The sequence below is a fragment of the Peromyscus californicus genome, unplaced genomic scaffold (genome assembly GCF_007827085.1).
Source record: "Peromyscus californicus insignis strain IS unplaced genomic scaffold, ASM782708v3 Scaffold_6__1_contigs__length_162567912, whole genome shotgun sequence".
Lineage (NCBI taxonomy): Eukaryota > Metazoa > Chordata > Mammalia > Rodentia > Cricetidae > Peromyscus > Peromyscus californicus.
Window position 1 is genome coordinate 146,234,223 of NW_026294584.1, and position 25,285 is coordinate 146,259,507.

Here is a 25,285-nt window from a genome sequence, read left to right on the forward strand (position 1 = left end):
TCTTTGTAGAAGACCCAGAGCACATAGTCATAGGATGAGGGAAAGTGGAGATAAGTGGGGCGTTGCACAGCAGAATTTCTGGTTTCACGCTTGCCTACTGTTTCTCTTTTTAGTACAGTATATGGTAAATACTGAAAAGAAGAACTGATAACTACCTGGGTCCCGAAAGAAGAAGTGTTTTTCAAGATACTTCTGTTGCTCTGGTTTTTTTCTTTTTTAAATCTGGAAAATGAGGATGCTGGTCTCACATTCTAAGCCCTCTTCCTGTCCAAACGTACCATGGGGGAAGAAGCAGGAAGTAGAAAGCGGGGAGGTCAAAGGAAAATGGATGCCGGGCAAAGCAGTGCGCACCCATCGTCCCAGCATTCGGGAGACGGAGGGGGGAGGATCATGAGTTCGAGGCCAGTCTGAGCTACATAATAAGACCTCGTCTCAAAAACCTAAAAGAAGGAAGGAAGGAAAGGAAGAGAGAATGGGAGAAGACATAGTGATGGGGGAGGAAGGGTAGAGGGAAGGACAGGAACTCTGTTCCTTCAGTAAGCTCTGCCCAGGGAGAGGGCATTTTTCTTCAAGTACAAACCTCTTTAATAGACTTAGGGCATGGGCAACCTTTCTTCTCCACCCCAGCCTTTCCTGCCGTCATATGCTGTTACCCCTTTTCAGTCCTGGGGCCTTCATGGTGTTTTGTCCTGGCTGTGCTGGACATACATCCCTTCTTGCTGCTCTGCCTAGAGAGGACCTAGGCTAGGATGTATTGTGCCATTTACATGACCTGTCACTTGGTTTAATGTGACCTTAGATGTCAGAATATACTTTCTTTTGTCTAAACTACCTAGTTTCAGTTCTGTAATCCTGTTAATCACCAGAACTTTCTTAATACATTTTCTTCCATCTTCACCCAGCCAATGGGACCATTTTTACTTGGCCTTCTGAGTTTGAGGAGAAATGTAGAAAGACCACAGCTTTGGAATCCAGCGTACTTTGCTTCAAATTCTAGCATTACTTGTACAACGTTGGAAGGCAAACTCTAAAGTTTTTGCAGTATTTTATGTGTATGGGTGTTTTGTCTCGATGTGTTGTTTTTGTGCTATCTGTATGCCTGGTTGCCTGGGATGGCACTGGATGTCCTGGACTGGGGTTTTAGATGGTTACAAACTGCCTTGTGGGTGCTGGGAATTGAAACCTGGATCCTCTGGAAGTGCAGCCAGTGCTCTCAACCCCTGAGCTATCTCTCCAGCTAGGAAGACACGGTTCTTTAATCTCAGCATGACTCACTTCTCCCTTTGTAAAACAGATAGGGTGTCTTAAATGCCTGGCCCATGGGAAGGTGCACTGTATGTTCACCTCTTCATTTTCTCCTAACCTGCTGCTCAGTGTGTCATCTTGTTTCTGTTCTTGATTCTCTTTGCCTTCACAGGTTGCAGGAAAATGTATAGGTAAGTGATAGAGCACAGCAAGGGAGGTGGGGTGCTCCTGGAGAACTGCCGGGTATCCCTCCTGACATCTCCTACTAGGCCACGTTAGATGATTATAGAATCAACTGGGAAATGAATATTGGTAGCAGAGATCCATCACCCTCAATGTAGGCAATGAAATTATCTTTATTATTGGTGCAATACAGGCCCCTTCCCTATCGCCCCCACACCAACTCCATGCTTAGTGACACTGTAGAGTTGAGCCATATGATCTCTGTCAACTGCGTAGTTGATCTGTGTAGGCGAAGCTGGCCCTGACAGATGGCTGCTGTACTGATGGTTGTAGCAGACATCAGGAAGCCCCCTGTCTTGCAGACCACCTGATGCTTTTGTCTGTAGCCACTAACATGTTAATCAAAAGAGGCAAATGCACGTTTTCTGTTTGTGCAGAACACGGGTAATGGTGTTTCAGAAATTACCTGGAATTATCCCTTCTTGGGTATCTACCCAATTCACATAGATGGTTAGCTCATCACACCGGGACACTCAGAGCCAGCAGCAGCTGCTGCTTCTTACTCCTGCTCTATAGGAACTGGATCTTTTGACTGCCAATTTTACTCCCCTACCCCAAGCAATGCTTAGAGACGTTTTTCCTGAGGGCTTAAATGTGACTTAAGCTCTGCAACAGATAATAGTCTCATGTGAGCATTGCTCCTCATAGTCACGTGCCCCGCCCCATGTAATTATGCAGTATCTGGAGCCACTGAGATATTAGGAGTGATCATGTAAGAATCCTGCAGGAAGCTCTAGAGCCACTGAGACATTAGGAGTGACCACGTCAGAATCCTGCAGTAAGTTCCAGAGCAAGACTTTATTATAATGCCTGGGTGTTTCCAAGGCATTGAAATAAAATTTGAAAGGTACCATTCTTCTTCTCTGTAAGAATTAATGAAAAAACCAAAAAGAATAAATGCATAAAATGTCTTGCTAACTTATGGCCCCTGTCTCCAAAGTGGCAAGGTGGCATTGTTCAGTGTCACCAGCGTCTGCGTCCAAGCCTTCTCGTTTCTTCCACATTTGTGTTGTACAGGGCTATTTATTGCTTGAACCTCCAGCCTTCGTGGATGTCCTCAGGCCACCAGCATCCAGCAGCAGCCTCTGCTTCAGTCTAGTCTCCCCAGCGTCCTCACAGTAGATCATGGACCTCTAACTGAATCTTTTGCTTCCTGATGTCCTCAGAAGCTAGGACTCTGGGAGTTGGTGTTGGGAGAACTTTTATGGCTTTATCGGGAGTGAGATCAGTTACCTAAAGTGGCTTCGTGAGTAGTATGAGATGAGGCCAGAATACCTCCTTCAGAGTTTCAAAAGGTGTCACCTTAAGGAGCCATTTCATTATCGAATTGCTCTCTGGTTGCTCAGTGTAACCAAAGGCCCCAGATTTTACTGCCACTGAACTCTAGGTTCCAAGGCTAGCTTGTCACCTGTTAACACCATACAAACTATATAGCATTGCTGAATCACAGAGTCTTTAAAGTGGTAATGAAAATGTCACACTTGGCTGAGAGTGGTGGCACAGGTTAGGCCTGTAACCTAACCACTTGGGAGGTGGAGACTGGAGAATCGGGAGTTCAAGACCAGCTTTGGCTTCTTAGCAAGTTAGAGGCCAGCCTGGACTACATGAAATCCTGTCTCCAAAGACTACACTCCTTTTTCCCTTCCACCAAATCATACTTAACTGATAAATTGTTTGTATTGGTCACATAAAAGCTGATTGTTGATGATAGTTTCTTTATTCTTTACCTTAAAAAAAATCCTTAAACAAGATTGAGAATTTTTTTTCTTGTCTGTTCTCATAGTCTCAGCACATAGTGGGGCCAGGTGCATATTCACTGAATCAAAAGAAACATCATTTATCAGGGTCTTCAATTCATTTTCTCACTCACTGGCCCAATGATTATGAATTATCTGCAGCCTGTCAGGCACCGTGCTTGGGGACTGTAGTCAGTACAGTCATGCTCGGTGCCTCCACATTGTTTATTAGCTGATCTGGGAAAGGAAGATTACATAGAAAAGGAGAATCATGATTAATTTTGATCCTCGAGGTGGGATTTTAAACTTTAGAAATGCCTGCTGTCATTTAATGTCAAATCTGACCAGCCAGACTTGGTACCATTTCAGGTCAGGCAGAAATATGGCAGTAACTGTTGTTCATCACTGTTGGGGGCACTGGGAGATGCTCAGTTGGCAGAATGCTTGCTGTGCGAGCATGAGGATCTGAATTTGATCTCAGAAACCAACGTAAAAGCCAGGCTCGGCAGTAGTACCCGTAAGCCCAGTGCTGGGTAGGTTGAGGAAGGAGGGTCCCTGGAACTTGCTAGCTAGCCAGTCTAGCCAAATTGGTGCCCCCTCCAAAAAAGGTGGAGGAACAGTTGTAGGGGGGTACCAGCGTCAGCTCCTGGCCTCCATTTTTGTGTGCAGTCCCATGTACACACACAGATACATGTATGCACATGCACACACACACACACACACATGTCTATAACTTGAAAAGATATTTTTATTCTTTGAGAATTTCATCGAGTGTATTTTTATCCTATTCACTCTCATTCCTCTCTCAACTCCTCCCAGATGTGCCGCCAACCTTGGTCCCCCAACCTTGGTCCCCCAGCCTGGGGCCCGATTGGTGCTGCTCCCGGGTTTGAGGCCATCCGCTGAACACAAACAAACAAAAACCCCCAAACTGACTTTCCCTCCTCCAGAAGGCATCGGCTGTCCGTAGCTCCTCAGTTAGGGGCGGAGCCTCATAAACCCTCTCTCTTCCGTGCTGGAATGTGACTGGATTGATCTTGTGCAGGTCTGCTGCTGGCAACCACAGCTGATGTGAGTGCGTGAGTGCAGCTGTCTCATCTTGTCATGTCCAGAAGACACTGCTTTGCTCTGGCCTTTCTTGAACTCTGGCTCTTCCAAGATGACCCCCGAGATGGCTAGTGTGTGCGTTATACAGATGCCCCATCTGAGGCTCACAGCTTCATTGACACATAACTGTTTTTCAAAGTTTCAAAGAGGTATCACTCCTAAAGTCCTGTTGAGGCATGGCAGTATTAGCAGGGGCCTTTTAAACACACCTGTTTTGAGAGGAAACAGATGTGCTTGGGTGGTAAGATGCTCCAGGAACTTGAAATAGACTCCTGTAAGGCTTCAGAACTGAAGAACCTGGTCATAGGGCAGAGAATGCACCTCCTGGAGAGGAGAAAAAGAGTAGATGAGCATAAGACATGGTTTGTAGCAAGATTGTGAGGTTGGCAGTTGGACTCAAAATTTTGTTAATAAGTCACTAGTGGCCCTGGGTGGAAACAGGACAAAACATGAGCTTGTGTTCGCTTGGAGAAACATTTTGACTGACATTGTCTAATGAAGCTCATTCATTTCATAAAAGATGAGCCCTGTTCCTAGGTGTAAGGGGCTTGGTGGTGAACAGAATAGGCAAGGTTCCTGCTTATGTGCAGTTTTCATTTCTTGATAATGAATTCCCCCCCTAGGGTGGGTGAGAGGGCCTGGGCTGCCTGTGCGGTCTGGAGTTCTGAGTGGCAGTTGGAGGTAAGGTTGGCCCACAGCTGTGGATGTGGACACAGGAAAATCAAATTCCAAACTCCAGCAAACCATCGACCCATAACCAAGGAGTTGTGGAGTAAGACTTAGATCCAGACTCAAGGGCAGAGTCTGCTTGAGGTCTGGCAAGCTTGGTCTGGGAAGCTGAGTCCAGGGCATTACAGAGACAGGAGGGGGAGCTAGAAATGGGGACACAGGCTGAGTCAGAGATGGGGAGACCTTCCTAAGCAAAGCCTGGTGTCCATAGGGTTAAAACCCCACAGTCAACTAGAAGAAGTTCCTGATCACTTTTATTGAACTTGAAAATGATTATTAACAGTGGTTCAAATCAGTGGGATTTTTGTTTAGGTTATATGACTCAGGGTCATGCCCAGGGATTTCCAGTCTCAGCATCCGCCTGTAGTCTAGATGTGACACTCAAGGCCAGTCTCTGAAATTTGGCTGATTGATTTTTTTCCCCAGTCTGAAGAGAAAAAAGCAGTACTGTTCGGTCTTGCCAACTAATGGATGTAAAATGTAATGCAGCGCCGTTAATTTTTCTTAAGCGTTTGGCAAAAGAGGGACAAAAGGAGCAGCTTTTGTCTTTGAACCCAAGTCTGGAAGGAATGGAAACTATTGCGTAAGAACACCACGTCATGGCTGGCATCGACATTTTCACTGTTTCAACTCGATTTACTCCAAAAGCCTCATCATCCGTCAGCACCATTGTTTGGGTTTCACAGTGAGCCGAGAAACTGAGGCGCGGTTCTTGTAGTGTCCTTGTGAAGAGTCAGTGTAGAGGAAATAACGAGTGTGTTTGTTCAGGTTATACCTTTGTTGTTTTTAGCATTTTGAGTAGAGGAAGGAAAAGATGTGGGAGGCTGGGGTTGGCAGGGTCAGGTGCAAGGCTGGGTGTGGTGCTGTGCACCTGTAATCTCAGCTCTTGGGAAGCTGGGGCAGGAAGAACATGAATTTGAGGCTAGCCTGGGCTACATAGTAAGACCCAGTCTCAAAGAGGGTGGTTGGGGGTGGGAAGAAACTGCAAAGCACACTGAATTTGTAAGGTCTGGGGACTGATGGCCCCTTGGGTAGAGGTGTTTGCTGCCAAGCCTGAAGACCTGAGTTCAACCCTTGGGACCCATGTGGTAAAAGGAGAAACCTGACTCTCGAAGGCTTTCCTCTAAACCTCCATACTTACACACAATAGGGAAATAAATAAATATAAAAATAAAATAAATAAATATAAAAATAAAATCAAGATGGTTTTAAGCTGTGTGGTTAATTTTAGTGAACAGTTGAGAGAGTGGCTCATCCAGGATTTTTAGTCCTTTTCCCTTAAAGAAGGGGTCCTCAGATGGATCTGCAGTCATAGCCATAGAAACCAGGCAGGGAAGATGGCTTGTGAGACCTTGGCATGCTCTTAAGGACGTTAGTGTCGTGTGTTTTAACTGCATGGAGCTTACATTTTACTTCTCTTTTCTCCTAATTAGACCCACACCTTTCCTCTGAGCAGTGAAGGTTATCGCTCAGAAAAGTTTAAACCTCTTTTATGGTTCAAACTTTAGATAGCAGAACGTAAACAGTATTGAACAGGGTGCCCTGAGCGTTACCACTTGCTGGGCTCTGGTATTTCTAGGGATATAGCAGGAATATTGTGGCCAAGTTTAAGAGTGATGCACACGAGGAAGGAACACAGGACACAACGGTAATTTGTGTTGTGGGGGAGAGCTGAAGCCTTCCAAAGCAGCATCCTGACAGTACTGGGATTGGACTCCTAGGGAAGTTTAAGTAGCTTAGGGGCTTGTTGGGTGTAGGAGGGGCTTGAAGTCTCTGAGTACAGAGGGCGAAAGCATTCCCATCATCCTTCTCTGTGAATGGCTTCAGGGTTAGAGGACTATAATGAGCTTTGGAGAAAGGAAGAGGAGGCAGAGGGTCCGTGTGCAATGTCTAATGTTTCTGAAAGAATGGGCACAACACGGCAGCCTGGTTCCCCCACATATCCTTGGCAGGGCGGTGCCCCTGAATATAGCCTTCAGCATACAATATGGTAGCCATTGTCTCTGGAAATGGGCCACGTAGTTGTGGAACTGAGTCTTTGTGTCATTTCAAATACATGTAATATAAAAACACTTGACTCAGGTGTTAGAAGGTGTTTCAAGAATATTGGAACTACTTGGATATATAAACTTACTCTTCCAACTGGAAGTTTTATTTTATTTTATTTTTTGGAGACAAGCTCACCCTCGGTAGTCCAGGCTGACCTGGAACTGTGTAGCATAAGCAGACCTTGAACTCTGACAGTCCTCCTGCATTAGCCTCTTAAGTGCTGGGATTGTAGGCATATGCCACCTGGTTCTCCAACTGTAAATTTTATGATATTTAAATACAGATAAAAACTTTCTAGTGAAAATTTAGTGTCTCCTTGGTGATGTGCTGTATTGGAAGCTAGAGACCAGATTTCAAAGACTTGGTATTAAAAAAAGGTAAGATATAGTAGTATATTTAAATTAAGAATTATGTATTGATTATATGTGGAAATAATTTTTGGCCACATTGAGCTAAGTGTATGTTATATAATGTACATACATACATATTATATATATAATTTAAGCTAATTTTATTTGCCTACTTTTCTTACTGTAGCAACCAGGGAATCTTAGATTATACCACTGACTTACCGTAGTTGTCTGGGACAGTGCTAGGGGAATCATTCCCATGTGGGGTCTGTCAGAGAACAGTGGAACTTTCTAGGGAAGTTTACCGGACTTCAGATGCTGGAAGCTCATTTCCCCCATTCAGTTAACATACTCTTTTATGTGGATGGGTTTGTGGCGACTGAGGGTTGGAAAATGAGTTTTAATGAGAGCAAGTTAATGGAGACGATAGCTTTAGTTGTGTGTAATCACAGTGATTTTCAAGTGCGTTTTTACCCCCTCACAAACCACTGATTCTCCCGGAACAAGGAAGCGGCCGCATCAGCTCTTCTGTCTTTTGTGTTGGTTCGGCATTTCTCCCAGCAGAACCTTGGTGACCGTCAGCGTGGATTTGGCTTGCTGGTAGTAAAAGTATAATCTTACCGGTGGGGAATTCCATTGCTTAGAAGGAAATACGAGCCCTTCACAGGTCCCATCTCAACCACCAGCTCCAAGCGGTTTTAAGAGCCCCTCTGATTTTTTTTGTCGAATGTTCCAGACCTTCCTCTTCTGTAGTTGGCAACAATCGGAGCCCAGAGTTGGGAATGGCGGTAGAGCTTGACTAGTGCCCTGTAGCCCAGTTGGTTTGCAGACTGGTTTCTGAAAAATTTCGAGAGAATTTCAACTTATTTTCTCCAGCTGCAAGACCAGGTGAAATGCCAATGTTTGAGCTAGGTCCTGCCACAGACCTGTCAGGCTTAGAACAGCGCATTGCCCGAAACACAAAAAGAGAAAATGCGCATCATATGAGGATGCCTAAGTGCTGTTGAGAAGTTTAACTTCCAGGAAGAACTTAAGTGTTCAGTGGCTTTTTCCTTGACAGAGTTTTCGCCTTAACAATGAGCAAATAAGTCCGAAATTCTCGAGTAAACCACTCTGGCCCTGTAGGGCTACTTTGTACAGACTCTTATTTACCGAGAGCTTAAACATGGTTGTAGGTAGGTGTACTCTAGATGTGGGGGTTAGGAATGTTTGCTTTCTCCAGAACAGTGTGGGTCGTTCAAGGGAGGTTTGATCAGTACTTCACATCAAGTTGGACCTGTGTCAGGTTGGTTCTGTGCTGGTTTTGGTGACCTGACTCCTGAGTGTTGGGAAGACGCGATGGAAGGAGTTCCAGCTTGGTGACGAACCCTAGCAGGTTCAAGGTTCCTAGTAGTTTAAAGGTTTTGTTGGTCTTGTGCTGGGGATTGAACCCAGGGCTTTGCACATGCTGGCTGGTGCTCTATGGATCAGCCGTGTCTCCAACCCCTGAGTTCTGAGATTTTATTGAAAAGTCGGCTATGGGGATGGAGCTCCTTCAGTCCTTCAGAGCACGTTGGTCTTTCAGAGGCCTGCGCTCAGGTCAGCCCCCAGTACCTACACTGGGCTGTTCCGAGGCACCTGTAATTTCAGCTCCAGGGTTTCCAGTGTCCTCCTCTGACCTGCATAGGCATTTGTACCACCACTCATGTGTGCACCCACAGACAGACAGACAGACAGACTCACACACACCAAAAAACAGACAAACAAAAAAACCATAAATCTTGAAAAAAGAAAGCGTGTTTTCTCAGACTTCTTGTCATCAGCCGATGGTTCAGTGTGGAGAAATGTGGACCTAATCACCAGTTACAAGGTCACTTTGGTCAGACATGTATCCCAGTGGTCACCCTAGATAGAGTACCAACAGCAGACTAAAGAAATTTTTCTACCAGAGTCTCTCTTAGCCAACCTATGAGTTAACTGGTGTTATAGATGAGTGAGAGGTGACTTATAGGAACATAGGTGACTAAAATGTAGCTATATCAGTGTAAAATACACCCCAACATGGGTGACAACTCACAAAAACAGCTTTTCTGGAGCTCTCTATAACTGTGGCCAGTCAGCTATAGCATACATCTCCTCCCTCCCAGCACTGACTAATGGTAATTTAACTTTTGAGGGGGGCTTGTGCATCCTGGTAAGTGTCAGGAGCTGCTGGAGCCCTGTAAGTCTTAGGAGCCTCCTTCCTCGCTAGAGGAGGCTGTGTTTGAATTCAAAGAAAATAGCCAAACAGCACATAGGCACAACTATCTAAGCCCTGACAGCCATCTTGGGGACCATTCCCTCTAAAGACTAAACAGTCATTGGCTTTCTAGGCTCTAAGCCCCACGTCCAGTCTCTAGCACAGTGGTTCTCAACCTTCCTAATGCTGTGACCCTTTAATACAGGTCCTCATGTTGTGGTGACCCTCAACTATATCCTTATATATACTTCATAACTGTAATTTTGCTACTGTTATGAATCGTAATGTTGAAGTCTGTGTTTTCCGATGGTCTTAGGTGACCTCCCCCACTCCCCACCCCAAATGGGGCTGTGACCCACAGGTTGAGAACTGCTTCCAGGAGACTTTTGAAGCCTGAGTGGGTAGAAGACAAGGGAGGACAGACCAGAAGGAGAGTAAGCGCCTTTTCTACCTGCTTCTCTGTTAACCTTGCCATGCTCCTGTTGCATATACCTCAAGGACAGAGAACGAGGTTCTGCACCAAACTTTAGAACCTGAGGCTCGGCAGGTTCCTTGGGTGGCCACTGGGGAAACAGGGACAGTGAGGAAAGAGAGGAACTTGTGTACAGCAGTGTTCATGTATAGATGGGATGGTATGTCCCAGACACTCCCTGTATTACACTGGTTACCTGTTTTATGGTGAAAGACAGGACGGTGGTAATTTACGCAGGAGAGAGGACAGTTAGCACACAGATTAATAAGCCTTCTAAAATCTGTTGTGAAACAAAATCATTTACCATATGTCTTCATTAATTTTACTTGTTTCTGTCTTGATTTCAGACTGCAGTTCTCAGCCTTAACTGCACACATCAGAATCAGCATCTAGGAGTGATAATATTAATATCTGGCTCACAACCCCACAGACTCTGATTTGCTTGGATACTGGGGTTTATTTGTTTAAGTAACTCTGATGTGTAGCCAAGATTGAGAATACCCGATCAAAAATGTGTTTCCTAAATTGTTAACTGATCCCGAATCCCCAAGGTACATGTGAATCTAAGCATATTTTTCATATACCATTGGATAATAACAGTTTTAATGAAGACATGGGATCTCATATAAAATAGTTAATTGGTCTTTAAAAAGCTATAAGATGTAGTACGTGAGTTTCCTTATTATTTTAAGCTGTTAATATTCTGCTAATTGGTGTTATCACACATGTACTTTTATGTTTCATTCTCATTTCAATTGCTCATTGTTCAGAATGGTATTAATGCCAGTGTCATCTCTGTAGTAATATTCACTTATCCGCAAGACTTGTTCAATAATAAATCACCAGAAATATAAACTCCCGGATCTCTCTAACTATGACCACGATGAGGAAGGTGCTGACTGCCTCTTCTAATTGTGAATCTTAGTGTCTAAGAGTCAGAAAATTATGTAAATTTTGTTTCTGAGAAGTACAGATGGAGAATTTTTTTTCCTGAAAGTAGAAATACAAGCGTGTCACACTCATGATTGGTTGTAAGGTAGTTTATGTTACCGTGGGGCGGGGGCGCTATCCTAGATTCTTGTGTGTGTGTGTGTGTGTGTGTGTGTGTGTGTGTGTGTGTGTGTGTGTGAGATCATCACAGGATTCTGCCTCCTCAGTTGGTACCTGTACATCAAATACCAGTGATTTCCCATTTGCAACACCAGGACAGGCTTAATTTTTTTTTTTTTTTTTTTTTTTTGGTTTTTCAAGACAGGGTTTCTCTGTATAGTTTTGGTGCCTGTCCTGGATCTCACTCTGTAGACCAGGCTGGCCTCGAACTCACAGAGATCTGTCTGCCCCCCCCCCCCCGCCCCCTCGAATGCTGGGATTAAAGGCATGTGCCACTGCTGTCTGTCCTGGCAGGTTTAATTCTTAAAGTCTGTAGTAAGTGGGACTTTCTGTCACTTGTCATAACTAGACCTTGTATGTTGTATTGAGATCCTGTGATTGAAAAAGCCCAGAAATGCTGTAGAAGGCTCATTTCATTTTTTTTTTAGTAGCATGATATAGCAGTAAAGGCTGGATATTATGAGGCTGGTGTCTCAGGAACACTGGGATGTGGACTCACTATTTCTTTTATTGCTTTTAAACTGTTAATTGGTTGCATTGCAAATTGTTTGGTTGGTAAACATTTTCTAGAGACGTAAATCTTTTCTGACTTAATTTATGCTTATTTCTCTAGATACAGTTTTCAGGGCTGTCCCCCACCCTGCTTCATTTCATTTCATATCTCAGCCCAAGGCAATCTAGGAATCACCTGTTAGATACAGAATAAGAGAGTTCTTTATTTTGACCTGTGTAGTACTTGTGGTCTGCTGGGGTTCAGGGGATCAGTTAAGACCCCAGCTTCCCTGGGGCTGCCTAGCCTGGGCCAGCGGCACAGCTCTACAAAATACGGGCTCTCGCTTAGTGTGGCTGACATGGGGATTAGAATGTAAACCTGTCCTTGCTCTGCTGCCTTATTTTAAAAACCTTAAGTTTCTGCTGGCCGTAAGTAGCCCACTCAAGCTATGGGTGTGTTACAAAGAGATGTCACAGGACTGAAAGTCTTTTTAGTTTTAAAAGAGGTCTAAGGTACTGCCCCCGCTCCAGCCTTTGCTACCAACTTGCTGGCATTGTGAGCTTGACTTCCAGGATAAAGCCATTAAAGACAGGAGAAGGAGCAGGGCTGCCAGTGGTGAATGGTGGGGTGTAACGGAGAAGAAAGCTACGGGAGGAGGAGGTGAGAGTTCGGGAAGCCGCACGAAGCAGGTAGTGGGATTCATAGTTACTGCACTGGTGTCTAAGCAGTCTGCGAGAGTCTGACCTTGGACTTACCTCAGCCCAGGTTTTCAATGCCGTGAATCCCAGGATAGCTCCCACACCAGAGGCACAGTGAGTGATTCGCAGGGTCTATCGTGTGGCGGTGGCACATGCCTGGAAGGTCTTTTCTCATTTGTGGGACGAAATTGAGAAGCCTCTCTAATGGCGCCCCCGATACAAGTAAATAGCAACTCTCTCAGTTCATTACTTGTTAGCCCCAGGCAGGGACTGTGCAGATTGGCTAATTGTAATAGCCAAACCATTAAAGGCAATAGCATTAATGGAGGAGAAAGCAGCTAATATGGTAGCTGAACTTGGCCACTGTGTTGTACCCAGGGTACAGGCTGCTGCTAACTTAAGTACCTGTTCGTTCTGCATCTGAAAGTAGCCGGGAAGAAAGAATTTAGTGACCTTCTTTGAAACGGTGGATCCAAAGCTCAGGGGCATCTCTGGGTAACTCCAACATCGAAACTTACTTTTTCCCTGAGGTAGCACTCAGTGGTTCTATATAAGTGAAAATACTCACCTTTCCTCCACTGAACAGTGCTGCTGGCACACTCTGAGCGCACACACATTTTTACGGCGTTTCCAGGGGCCATGCAAGGAACTGCCAATCTCCTCTGTTCTCAGCTGCAAGCAATCGTGGCATCGTAGCTGGGGCTAGGGTGCAGTCTAGGGCTGGGAATGGCATGAATTTAATTTTCCTGTCCAGGTCTGAAGCTTGTAACCTTGCTTGCATGTGCCTGATGCTGGGACCCGGCCAAATGAGCTAACCATCCGCGCATCCAGAGAGCTGGGCTGGCTCCACAGTCCTCCCTGGAAACCACAACCTGGCATTAAAAGGAATCCCAGCTTTAGCTGCTGCTTGCTATTCATGTCAGAAATATCTAAGAAATTCAGAAAAGTTAAAAAAAAAGAAAGAAAGAAAGAAAGAAAGAAAGCAAAGAATTTCATGCCATCTCAGAAGTGGAAAGGATCTTAATTAAAAGATTTTAAAAGTAGAACAATAAAGAAATGTATTTGAGGTTTTTTGTTTTGTTTTTTAACTTTCTAGAAGTTCCTGCTTTTAAACATTGTATCCAGTACATCCTCAGGGTCTAATTGATAGACAAGTGGATATCATTAATGTTCATGTTGTATTTGGGGCTGCTTTTACCTACACTGTTGTTAACAAGCTTTGACTTACCGGAGAGTCTCAGGTTGTATCAGAACAGCATCTTGGAATTATAAAGCACTTGTGTGAGCCCCTAGTGCCTGGGGAAGCCTGTTTTAGAAAACCTCCCAGTCTCAGCCTCAGTCAGCTTTAGAGGAAGCAATCCCACACACGTGGATGCTGGAGCTATTGGCAGGTCCTTTCTCCCTAGTGCTCAGGTCTGTATTACGGGATCTACCTCCTAAGTATACAGTTGCTGTTGTTTCCGTTTGAATAAGTATCTTTCAAAGGCCTGGCCCCAGAGTGGCACTACTGGGAGGTAAAATACCCTTTTAAGCGATGGGGACATAGGGCTGGAGAGATGCCTCTGTGGTTAAGAGCAGTGGGTGTTCTAGAGGACCTGGGTTTGATTCTCAGCACACACATGGTGGCTTACAACCATCTGTATGTAATTCCAATTCCGTGGGATCTGATGTCCTCCACTGGCCTCTGTGAGCACCAGACATGCACATGAGGTAGAACACTCTCACATAAAATAAAAATAAATAAATCTTTTTAGAGAGAGAGAGAGGGAGGGAGGAAAGGAGAGAAGAAAGGGAAGGAGAGATTGGAACTAGTGAGAGATCTTCAAACCACTGGGGACATGCCCTTGAAAGGGATAGTAGGATAGACCAGTCTCTCCTTTTCTCTCTGTTTGCTTCCCTGTCTTGAGTTAAGTGATGTAAGACCTCCTGCTAGCATGTGTTGCCTTGCCACAGACCAGAGCCAGACCAACAGACAAGGCCTGTTGATCACAGGCTGGAGGCTCTCAAACTGAGGGCCAAGACAAGCCTTTCCTCTTCCTTTTTCATACATCAGGACTTGGTACAGTGATGGAATGCTGACTTATACACTAGGAATCCTCCATTCTCTACTCACCCTCTGATACCGAAAGATCCCCTAAGACTTAAAGGATCGGCCGGCTACTGACCACACATGTCCTTGCTGACTTGCCTCCTCATTTAGCAATGTCCATCTCCAGGCCCTTGAAGGAGTCTCCTTCCCGGGACAGTGTCCACTGTGATTTCTGAGGGCAGACTTACCTCCTCCTGGCATAAGATTTTCCTGTTGTACCAAGACAGTGTTGATAAGGTCCTTTCCTCACTTTTTTTTTTGAATCTCATCTGCATATTTACACTCGCTGTTCTTGAAGAATTGGAAAGACTTGAGTAAGAGAAATGGTTTCTTGTTGTTAAAGAAAACGTTAGAGATAAAGAGTAAGATATTTTTGCCCGGCAGTAGCCAAGATGAGATTTCTATACAGTGTAAAGCAATTAGACACACAAGCAATCTGTAGATGCTTTGCTGGTCCTACTGATTGTCTCAAAGTAAACACACACCCCTGTATGAATTCTAATGGCTGCTCCTGGGCAGAGGCCATATGGGGACAAACAGACATGCATACTCTGTGTTGGCCAAATTCATTTACTTACTGCTCGTAAGATACATTGCAGGCCTAGGAAAGTGGGTACCTAGGCGTTGATAGTTCTGTCGGATGAACCACTGGTGTCCCCCGAGAACTGAGGACAAGTGCAAAGCAAGGAGCTATCCCAAGGACACTGCACTTCATACAGTTGCAGCTTACCTCTTAGGGCTCCTCTTCTGCTACAAAGCCATTATTCATTGGGCGATGGTACTTAAGTGCAGTTTCTTGGTGTTCCTCTTCGTTAGAAGCAGCTCAGTGGAGTGGAGTTAGACCAGCCTGCACCCACATCCCCAGCTCCACCATCTCCCAAGTTGGTGACTGAACAGGTTGCTTAATTAAGCCTTATAATCTTCGGGTCAGGTTCCCTACTGTGGATTGGAGGTAAGGATACCTTCCTAGCAGCTTTCTTGTGGGGTTGAAGTGAAACAACCCCATGAGAAGCACATAACTTCCCTTAATGGCTTCTGGATTTTTGAAGTGTCTGTATCTTCCAGCTATATTTATATTCTGAGATGTATGTGTGTAAGTGTTCATATGTTTTTATGGGTAGAATGATACGGCATTGTGTTTCTTTTTATTGTTGTTTCTTTTGTTGCTGTTGTTGATGATGGTTTGCAGCGCTGGGCCTTGAGCCTAGGACCTTGTGTGTGTCAGGTAAACTCTACCACAGAGCTACACCCTTAGCCCCACCATGGAATATAAATTCTAGAAACCCAAGAACTTATGAGTTGCTTAATTCATAATGCCAAGTATAGGCCTAGACTCACTGAACACTGAAGTACTTCTTAATGTTAGAGAGGGAATCATCTCAGTGACGCTTAAGTGCAAGGCTTGGTTACAGGGCTTTTTTCTAATATACTTTCCCCCTTTCCTTTATAACCCCACTGTGCAGAGATGATAAGTGTGGGTAAAAGGAAGGTTGAAGGCGGTGTGATTTAACTGTGTCCATTTGATAGATGCAGTGCATTGTCTTCTGATTTTAGGATGAAACTGGTGGGGGTGGGGGTGGTAAGGAGCCACCTGTTTTGTCCCTCTTCGTAGACTTCCAGAGAAAACGGCACTCCTTCAGACTGGCAGAGCCTAGTTCCTGGGAAGAGCCCTGCTAGCTGAGTGTGTGGCTGTCCGGCGCACCCTCTTCCTAGGGCAGCCTGGGCCATCAGGGTAACTTGGGGAGGAAACTTCAGAGACCAGGAATGTGGTTCCCACCCATGTTACTTTCCACAGGGAAACTCCCATTTGTCTTCCCGGAGATACTGATGTGTATCCTGCAAGCGAGTGTTAAAAACCAGACACTACTTGGGTTGTCAAATGACCGTCCGGATAGATGTTTCTCATGGGAAGGGCCTGGGTACCAAGAAGCACTCGGGCTCTTGGTTTTAGAAGTCTCCTGAACCCTTCCTGGGAGGAGAAGAAACCACCATAACTTCACTTCTGCGTTACTCTTCATGTGTATCTGGATATCTGTGATGATCTTCCCTGAGCCCAGACTCTGGGGCATATAGTTTCTTTCTGGGGGCAGTCCAAAAATAATATCCATAGCTGCATATGCTTATTTCTCAAGTTCTTTAAGTTTATCACACTGATTTTTGGGTTGGACAAAATAATGAATTTTTTAATATATTTAACAAGTGAAGAAATAGATGTTTGAGGAATATGTTAGTTTAGGTTTTTATTTGCCTCTGTGTTGCCAAATGCTTAGAGAATGGCGCAGGTAGATTTTTATTTATCTGTTTTTTAAAAAAAATAATGTGTCAGGTGGTGGTGGCGCACACCTTTAATTCCAGCACTCGGGAGGCAGAGGCAGGCAGATCTCTGTGAGTTCAAGGCCAGCTTGGGCTACAGAGTGAGTTCCAGGACAGACACCAAAACTACACAGAGAAACCCTGTCTCGAAAAAAAACAAAAACAAAAACCAAAAAATAATGTATAGATAATGGCTTGTTAATAGAAGCATGCTTATGAAAAGTGTATTTAGTGAAAGCCAACACCACCAATCTTGAATCATTTTGCAGCCAGGATAAAATACCCTGACAGAAAAGCAGCTTAACAAAGGGTTATTTTGGTTCACAGTTCCATGGAAATTCCATCATGACAGGGAGATCATGGCAGCAGTAGGTTGAGGCAGCTGGTTCCGTCACATCTACAGTGCGAAAAGAGTGTCCTTGTGCTTATCCTACTTTCTCCTTTTTGTTTAGTCCAAGATCACAACCCAGGGAATGGTGCCACCCACAGTAGGCTGGTCTTCCCACCTCAATTACCCTAGTTACCTAGATACATACCTACGGTCTCATCTCCCAGTTGACTCTAGAGCTCATTGAGTTGGCATTTGAGATGCCATTAACCATCACATTGAGTATTCCTGCTTGTTTAGTAATCACGAAACATAGCTTGTCAGAGGAGGGATTTGTTCTGTGCAATCTGTTGATGTTGGTTACAGGACAAGCATTAGCATTCTCCCTAACTTTTAGAGACCTGGCTGTCTGATCTCTTTGCTGTTCATACATCTTATCTGCGTTGCAATGTTCATTGTTGTGGTGGGACAGTAACAAGCAGGAGATGAGAGGTGCCTGTGGTGGAATTCTTACCATAACTCCAGGAAACAGTCACCGTTCAGTCCCAGGACACTCCTCAGGACTTTCCATGCAGTCTTCAGAAACCAAATTGGAAATATAATCTTGGCATTTACAATGTTGTAGAAGCAGTCTCTAGAAAGAATTCCTCAATCAAGGACATCTAAGCTTTTTGAAATAACACAAGAACACTGGCTTTATTTCTGTTGTCCTTGATTCACAAAATGCTTTGACTAACTCTGGGTGGTGGTGGCGGTGGTTAATCCCAGCACTCAGGAGGCAGAGCCAGGTGGATCTCTGAGTTCGTGGCCAGTCTGGTCTACAGAGTGAGATCCAGGCTAGGCCAAAACTACACAGAGAAACCTTGTCCCGAAAAACCAAATAAATAAATAAAAAATAAAAAAAAATGCTTTGTTTATATTTTCAGAAGGTATTTGATTAATAGTAGGCTCTAACTCAACCTGTCAACCTTTTCCAATAATGGTGTAAGGACAAGTATGTGAATAGACCAGAGGGGTCCTCATAATTTACAGAGCTCTATATTGAATAATTCAGAAGAGGGAGATGCTCTTGGTATTAATAATTCTGTGCTTTTGACCCTTCTAGAACATGTGGCCTTAGGGCAGGGCAGTGGAAGTGAAGATGTCATTTTTCCTGTACAGGATGAGTGAGCTCTTATACATGGACGTTTCAAGTTCCCAGGTTAAAAATAAGCAGAATAAAATTGGTACCCTTCATTAGCCCTTCATGCTTTGGATTGCATTAAAGGGAGATGTAAATAATTTCAGATTCAGTAAGTTGTTCTTATCGGAACATCCATTTTAAAAAGCTTTCTATAGTGGTTAGTGAAATTTACATTTCAGCCCTTGCCTTCAACCGTTTCCGCTTTTCTTGGCCTTACGGAGTTCTTTGTAGCTTCTTCTTCAGTCCTCATGGATATTACAGTTCCCATCAGAAATCACAGCACTTCCCTTTTGTCCAACTTGGCATGGTAGGTTGTGTCTGCAAATTTGAGAGCAACATCCCTCCCACCCCCAGCATCTAAGCAATAGCGCACCCACATCACAGCGTGTTTAATCACAGCATTGACTTCCATCCGTGACTTATTCTTCACAATACCTGAATGCATTAATATTACTGTCTATACAATTTAATTTAATTAGGGCCATGTTTATAATCCTCTTGGGAAAAGTCCTTAGTGCTCCCGGTATTAAAGTGCCTTTGGTTTTCACCTGGCTGGCAGTTTTCTCTAGAGGTGAATGAGCCAACAGTTACTCCTCTAGACACCTTTTCTTTTGATAAACAAGAGGAATAGCAGTTGTGAGAATAAAGGAGCTACTTGATGTAGAATGGTGGGTGTGAGTCCCCTTTAAGCCCCTCTGTCTAGATGTCTCTAATAAGATAACCGTGTCTAGTGTTTTTTAGTGGCCGGTAGCTGCTGATGGGCCAGGATAGATATTAAGTGCATGGCTATAGTAAAAGAGTAAAGAATGAGTACCGTGTAAGTCAGGCCAGAAGTTAGACAAAGTACATTAAGTCTTCAGTGTGGTGTTCCCGGATGTTTGTTCTGTTCTTCTCAGAAAAGAGCCCACATACCGGGTAACAGTCTCCCAGGGTCTCTGAAGGCCACTAAGCCCAGGGCTCCAGTAGGTAATCATTGCTGCCCATGGGTTGCTCAAGGCCTGAAAAGCACAGCTGGCCTTTTCCCCTTGTGGTCAAAGTAGCGAAGCCCCTGTGGTGGATGGGTGTGTTCACTGAACCTTTCACAAAGGGCTTCCTGACATCAGCTTAGAGCTTCCCAGTCACGTTCCACAACCACTCAGGCTCTACCTTGCTGCTGGTAGATCTCATCATGCAAGAGTATGTCTCCATCTAACCCTATGGACAGGGATTGTTGCACATGGTCCCAGGACCAGCACTGAAGCATGCTCCATCAGTGTAGTTGGGAGGCCAGGAACTTTGTAGAAATGGCCACTTACAAAGCAACCACAGCACGCCAAAGTCAACAATGCAATGATGAAATAGCTGTCAGGAATATATGCACTATGAAGGTGACACCCAGCCAGACCCTGTTTGTGGGCTGATGGTAAATCTCCCTCAATGCAAAGTAGAAACGTCCGTGGTAGGAGACTGGAATGAAGTGGTCTCCTCTCTTACAGACAAGCGTGAGGTTCTTGTGAGTCTTTGCTTTGAGACAGAAGTCATTATATTATGAAACACCATTTCTTTTTTTTTTTTTCTTCCTCACCCTCACGCCATTCCATTTGAAGACCCGTTGACTGTACCAGGCTTCTCCATCAGTAGTCTCACTTATGTAAATACACGCAATTCTTGCCTCTCTTACCCCACATGGCCCCAAAGCAAACATGCAGACACCAAAAAGAGTAGCTTATCTGTATGTTAGAATTGCTTGAAATAGTCAGTGTCTCGGGTTTTTGTTTTGTTTTGTTTTTTTAAAAAAGGGAAATTGGAAGTTTTGTATCTTGAGACATCTTGGTTGATATAGAAATCCAGTTTAGGTCTGTGGGCCTGCCTTGGATTGAGAACTTACCAGGATCGTTCAATGATGCATGTTTAAACAGATACTCCTTTTGATGCCTTAGGCAAGGTATGGTGATTCCATCTGGAAACTATAATATGTGTATTTTCATTTTAAATTGAAATTTACCATCCCCACCACCAAACTTTCCAGGCTCTGAGCAGAAGAAAAGCTTGACTTTGGCTACAGGGCCAAGGGGACTCCTGGCTTTCCCTTCCTTTGCCTTACCATTTGATGAAATACACAGTATTAAAGACCTGTCTTTCCAAAATGTAGGGATCCTTTTTTGATTTTGTTTGTTTGTTTGTTTTAGGCAGTCTTATGTAGCCCAGGCTGGCCTTTCTGAACTTCTTGTATCTTCCTCTCAAGTCCTGGGATTACAAGTATGCACACCTGGCCAAGCCCTGCTTTCTCACCTTAATCTAGAATTTGCTATTGCTCCTGAACTGTATTTTCATAGTGTCAACTTACTGATCTCTCCTCCAAGCTTATTTTTGGACCTTGTATTTCTCTCTTTTGTTTGTCCAGCTAAATCACAGGCACCATTGGAAGTTAGATTTCGAGGTGGACTGCAAGTCAGGCTGATTATTGGTATGTAGACTGGAGCTGCTCTTGCTGAACACAGTAGTTGTTTTCAAGTTACTGTTATAACAACCCTTCTCCAGTCACTCGGTTGGCTTTAACTGATCTAGTAAATACTGACTGTTTGAAGTTGAATGGTGGATCTGTTGTAGCCCCATGCATCATCTCCTTGTCAGTTGACAAATATCTTTAGTTATTGTCAAATAGTTTTTAAAAGACCCTGGAATACTTCAGAGAGAAAGGAAATAATTGCTTGTGACAGGGAGGAGGAAGGAGCAAGGGGATGCTTGCTCATGTGGATTTGGAAGGAAAGACTTTTAAACATTGGCTGTTTGGGGCTGTGGTTTTGGTATAGTGAGATAGTGATAGAAAATGTAATTAGATCATCTGGGGCTATAGCTCAGTTGGCGAAGCAGTTAGTTGATGAGCATGTATGAAGCTCTGGGTTCAGTCCCTAGCGCTGAAAAACCAGGCATGGTCACACATGTATGTAATCTCAGCACTCAGAAGATGGAAGCAGAAGTATCAGGATTTGGAGGCCAGCCTGGGCCATAGGAGACCATTTCTCAGAAAAGAAGACCAAAAACAAATCTAGATCTGAGTCTTTGGACTTAGAAATCATCATTTTCCCGCTTACTGGGATAGCTCACTCTTGCTGGATTCGAGTGTAGAATCATACTCTGATTAGAAGCTGGGGACGTTGCCAGAGAAGAGGAAGAAGCATGGTTTGAATGCATTGGTGACATTCAGTATGTGACTTGGGAAAATAATGTTGGGGAGTTGCTTTGAAAAAACGACTCTTAGACCTCTTCTTTTCACTTGCTCACCCTGCCCCTCCTTATTCTGGGGACAAACCGCTGGTGTGGCACCTGTTGACCTGAGTCCAAAAACCCAGTTTTTAACCTTTCCCGTGTTTTTTTGTTTGCTTGTTTTGTTTTTAAAATCAAAAATAGAAGGTATTTAAAAGGTGGTATTACTTGAGGGCTTGTCTAATCTGATGCCAGTGGGCTGCATATATCCCAGGGTAACTGTGTGTGGCTCAACACAGTCGTGGAGGACAGGGCCGTGTTGTGACTTCAGAAGGTTGGACACCTCTGGTTGGGGACCTCTGGGCAGGCTGACGTCCCACATGCCCCTCCTGCCTTTTGCTCAGAGTTTCACACCTCCATTGCAACATTTCATTTTCTCTTCTCCCTCCCCTTTTCCTAACAGCAGGAACGAATTTCATACACACCTCCGGAGAGTCCAGTGGCAAGCTACGGTTCCTCGACTCCACTTCATGTTCCAGTGCCTCGAGCGCTCAGGATGGAGGAAGACTCGATCCACCTGCCAGCGCACCTGCGTGAGTGTTTGCCTTCGAGGGGATGGGGGTTGGGAAGGGGAAGAACTGACAGAATGCTGAGCCAGGTGGATCCCAAGGAGAGAAGCTCTGGGCCTGAGATGGTGTTCATGGGACTTGGCCAGCTGTCCTGGAATCTTTGACCCTCACCTCATAATGGCTTTGAGAAGTTTGAGATTCTTGTCCGTAATTTCTCAATATTTTCATTCGTATCTGATAAGGACATTGCAGGGGGAAAAAGGTAGAAATACCTAACATATGACAGTGTTAATGTAGTAGTCTAAGAGGCCAAATGAGTTGTTTTTTTTTTCCCTCGAAGTTTTTATCTCTAAATTCATACTTACTCCAGCTTCATATTTTCTTTTGTCCAGTTGTAGATTCAGACTCATTGCTTTTAAAAGTTATTTGTGTATGTGGAGGGGAAGGATTGTGTTGCGGTGTGTGCCAAGGTACATATGTGGAGATCGGAGGGCATCTTTGGGGAGTTGGCTCTCTTCTTCCGCCATTGGTTCCGAGGAGGCATGAACGCAGGCTTGCCTGGCAAAGCACCTTCCCGTGCCACGCCACCCCCTCCCGTGACCCCCACTTGGTTTCTAAGCCACAGCCTCCCTTCTCGAAGGTCCCTCTCCCCTCCGTTTCTCCGTATACTGGCTGCTTTCCTTTCCTTCATTTCTGTGTACCGTCACATGTCTTTCCTTTGTCTTAGCTCATCTACTGCTCCCTCTCTCCCTTCTCTTGGCCATACTTTGCCCTAACGGCTTCACCTTCTCCCCCAGGTCACACCTGTTTTTGCTTCCATCCCCTTCCATCTCAGTCTTCAACTGCGTCTCGGCAGAGCATTGGGACCAACGTGCCTGTGTGACCAATGTTAGTCTCCAAAGCATTGACCCCTGCTGTGTCCTTTTTGTCTGCTCCTCATCTGCTGGTACCTAGCCCAGGGGATAAAATGTGACTGGAGCGTCCAGAGAAAATGAGTCACCTGATTCCCAACCTTATCACTTGTGTCCAAGAAAATGCCAGTTTTTCTGGCTTGAGTGTTGTCTGAAGGGCACATGTCCAAGTTCTAAAGGGCACTGGGGTTGCATTAGGCCTTTCCAAAGCCTAGGTACCCCAGGTACAGAGATGCAGAAAGCAGAATTTCCTGCTTCTACGGAGCTTAAAATGACGCGAATGTCAAATAGTCATGCTTACTGTCCCTTGGCATAATAGTGGTCCCCAGGTTGTCCTACTTTCTTTATCTGGCCCTCCTCAGAAGATGGCTTGTTGAGAGTAGGGAACAACTGGGGACAGGGGATGCATGATTTGTGTTGGGGGGTGGGTGTGGATCTTGGACAGTACTGCTGGGTCATCCCTTCTGCTTACTGCTGGGATTCATCTGGGGCTTTGAGAGCACTGGAATCCTTCCTTCCTCCGCCAGTGTGTAGATAGTGTTGCCTCCTGTGATCCAGACAGCCCTGCTTCATATCTTGAGCAGGGAGGTAAAAGGCACAGCTTCATCTTCCATTGCACCCTTCACGGTGATCTTGCAAAGCAGAGGTTGTGTCTGTAGAGGGGCAGGCAGGGTCATTCTTACAAAGTGGGAGTGTTTCGGCACCAGTAGAGCAGACAGAACTGGAAAAGAAGCAGCAAGCAATAGCAAATTTGCCTCCAGGCGTCGTCCTGTGACCAGGATATTTACTTCAGGACTGTTCACCTCGGGGAGAGCATACTCATGCCATGCAGACAGAACACCTCTACCAAGTCTCACTTACTTATTTTTCCAGTCATTACTGGCAGCCTGTGCTCTGCCAGGCACTGTCCTAGGTACCCCAGGGACAGAGGTGCAGAAAGCAGAATCCCCTGCTTCCATGGAGCTTAAAAATTACAGACCATTATCCCAAATGGGGTGAATTTTCATTAAACTATTTCTGTTCTTATATTTATATCCCCCGGGAGGGACCCTAACCCCTTGATAAGCCTCTGGACACCTTTGAACATACATGAGCTCTTTGCTGTAGAAATTACCGTAGAAAAACAAAGCCTAGCAAGCTAACAAGCAGACTGAACTGGCAATTGGATCTTCATTCTGAGCTTGCTCTGCCATTTCTCTGTGAGCTGGTCATTTATTTCAGTCTTTCTTTCCTTCATGTTTGGTTTTGGAAACGAGAGCACTTTTAACAGTCCTTCTTTCTTTAACGATGGTGGGTCTCATCTCCGCCATCATCATCCTTACCTACAACTATCTTTCCTTATCAATACTTAGTCTCTCCTTGAGAAGGCAGCTTCCTTATTGAGCCACCTCTCTCCTCCTTCCCAGCATATCACCAGCTGCAGCACACTATCAGAATAACTAGTAATAAGCTGGGCACAGTGGCTCATGCCTTTAATCCCAGCACTGAGAGGCAGAAGCGGGTGAATCTCTGTTACTTCAAGACCAGCCTAGTTTACAAATTGAGTTCCTGGACAGACAGGGCTCATAGAGAGACCCTGTCTCAAAACAAGCAAATAAAATTAATAATGTCTACTGTAATTATTGTGGCACTATATGAAGTCTTGTATATATAAATTATTTATTTCACTCTCACTTTAATATTTGTAAAGGTAGATTTTTCTGCTTATTTCTATACCATGCATAAAGGCTATCTCCATGTTATACATAAAGGCATACAGATTTTTATTTTATTTTTTGGGCAATGCTAGGGATCAAATCCAGGACCTTGCACATGTTAGTCAGGCACTCTACCACAGAGCTTTATCCCTAGCTTAAGGCTTCAAAAATTTAAGTAATTTTTCAGTGTTGGTCACGGAACGAGTAGAATCGCAGGGTCAAGATTCAAATTCAGTCTTGTCTAATCCTGCATCTTAGATTCTTAATGCCACTGTGCAGCTATATGTTTAACCCATATATTTCACATGGATGAGTAAATTTAGGGTTGCTACTTGGCCAGTTGCACTGATATGGCCCCAGAATGGGTTTGTGACTGGAACCCATTCTCTGAACTATTGTTCTGTTGCTGAAGAACTCATGTGTCACCCCTGGATGGATGGATGGATGGATGGATGGATGGATGGATGGATGGATGGAGAACTCATGTGTCTCCCTTGGATAGATGGGTGGATGGATGGATGGATGGATGGATAGAGAACTCATGTGTCTCCCTTGGATA

General features: G+C 44.6%; 1 protein-coding gene across 1 annotated transcript in view; it reads left to right on the plus strand.

Annotated features, from left to right (window-relative positions):
- Etv6 (ETS variant transcription factor 6) overlaps positions 1–25,285 on the plus strand; it is a 245,338-nt gene that overhangs the window by 83,247 nt on the left and 136,806 nt on the right. The window contains 1 exon segment of the mRNA XM_052720472.1: positions 22,013–22,142. Coding sequence (XP_052576432.1) covers positions 22,013–22,142 — 130 coding nt within the window.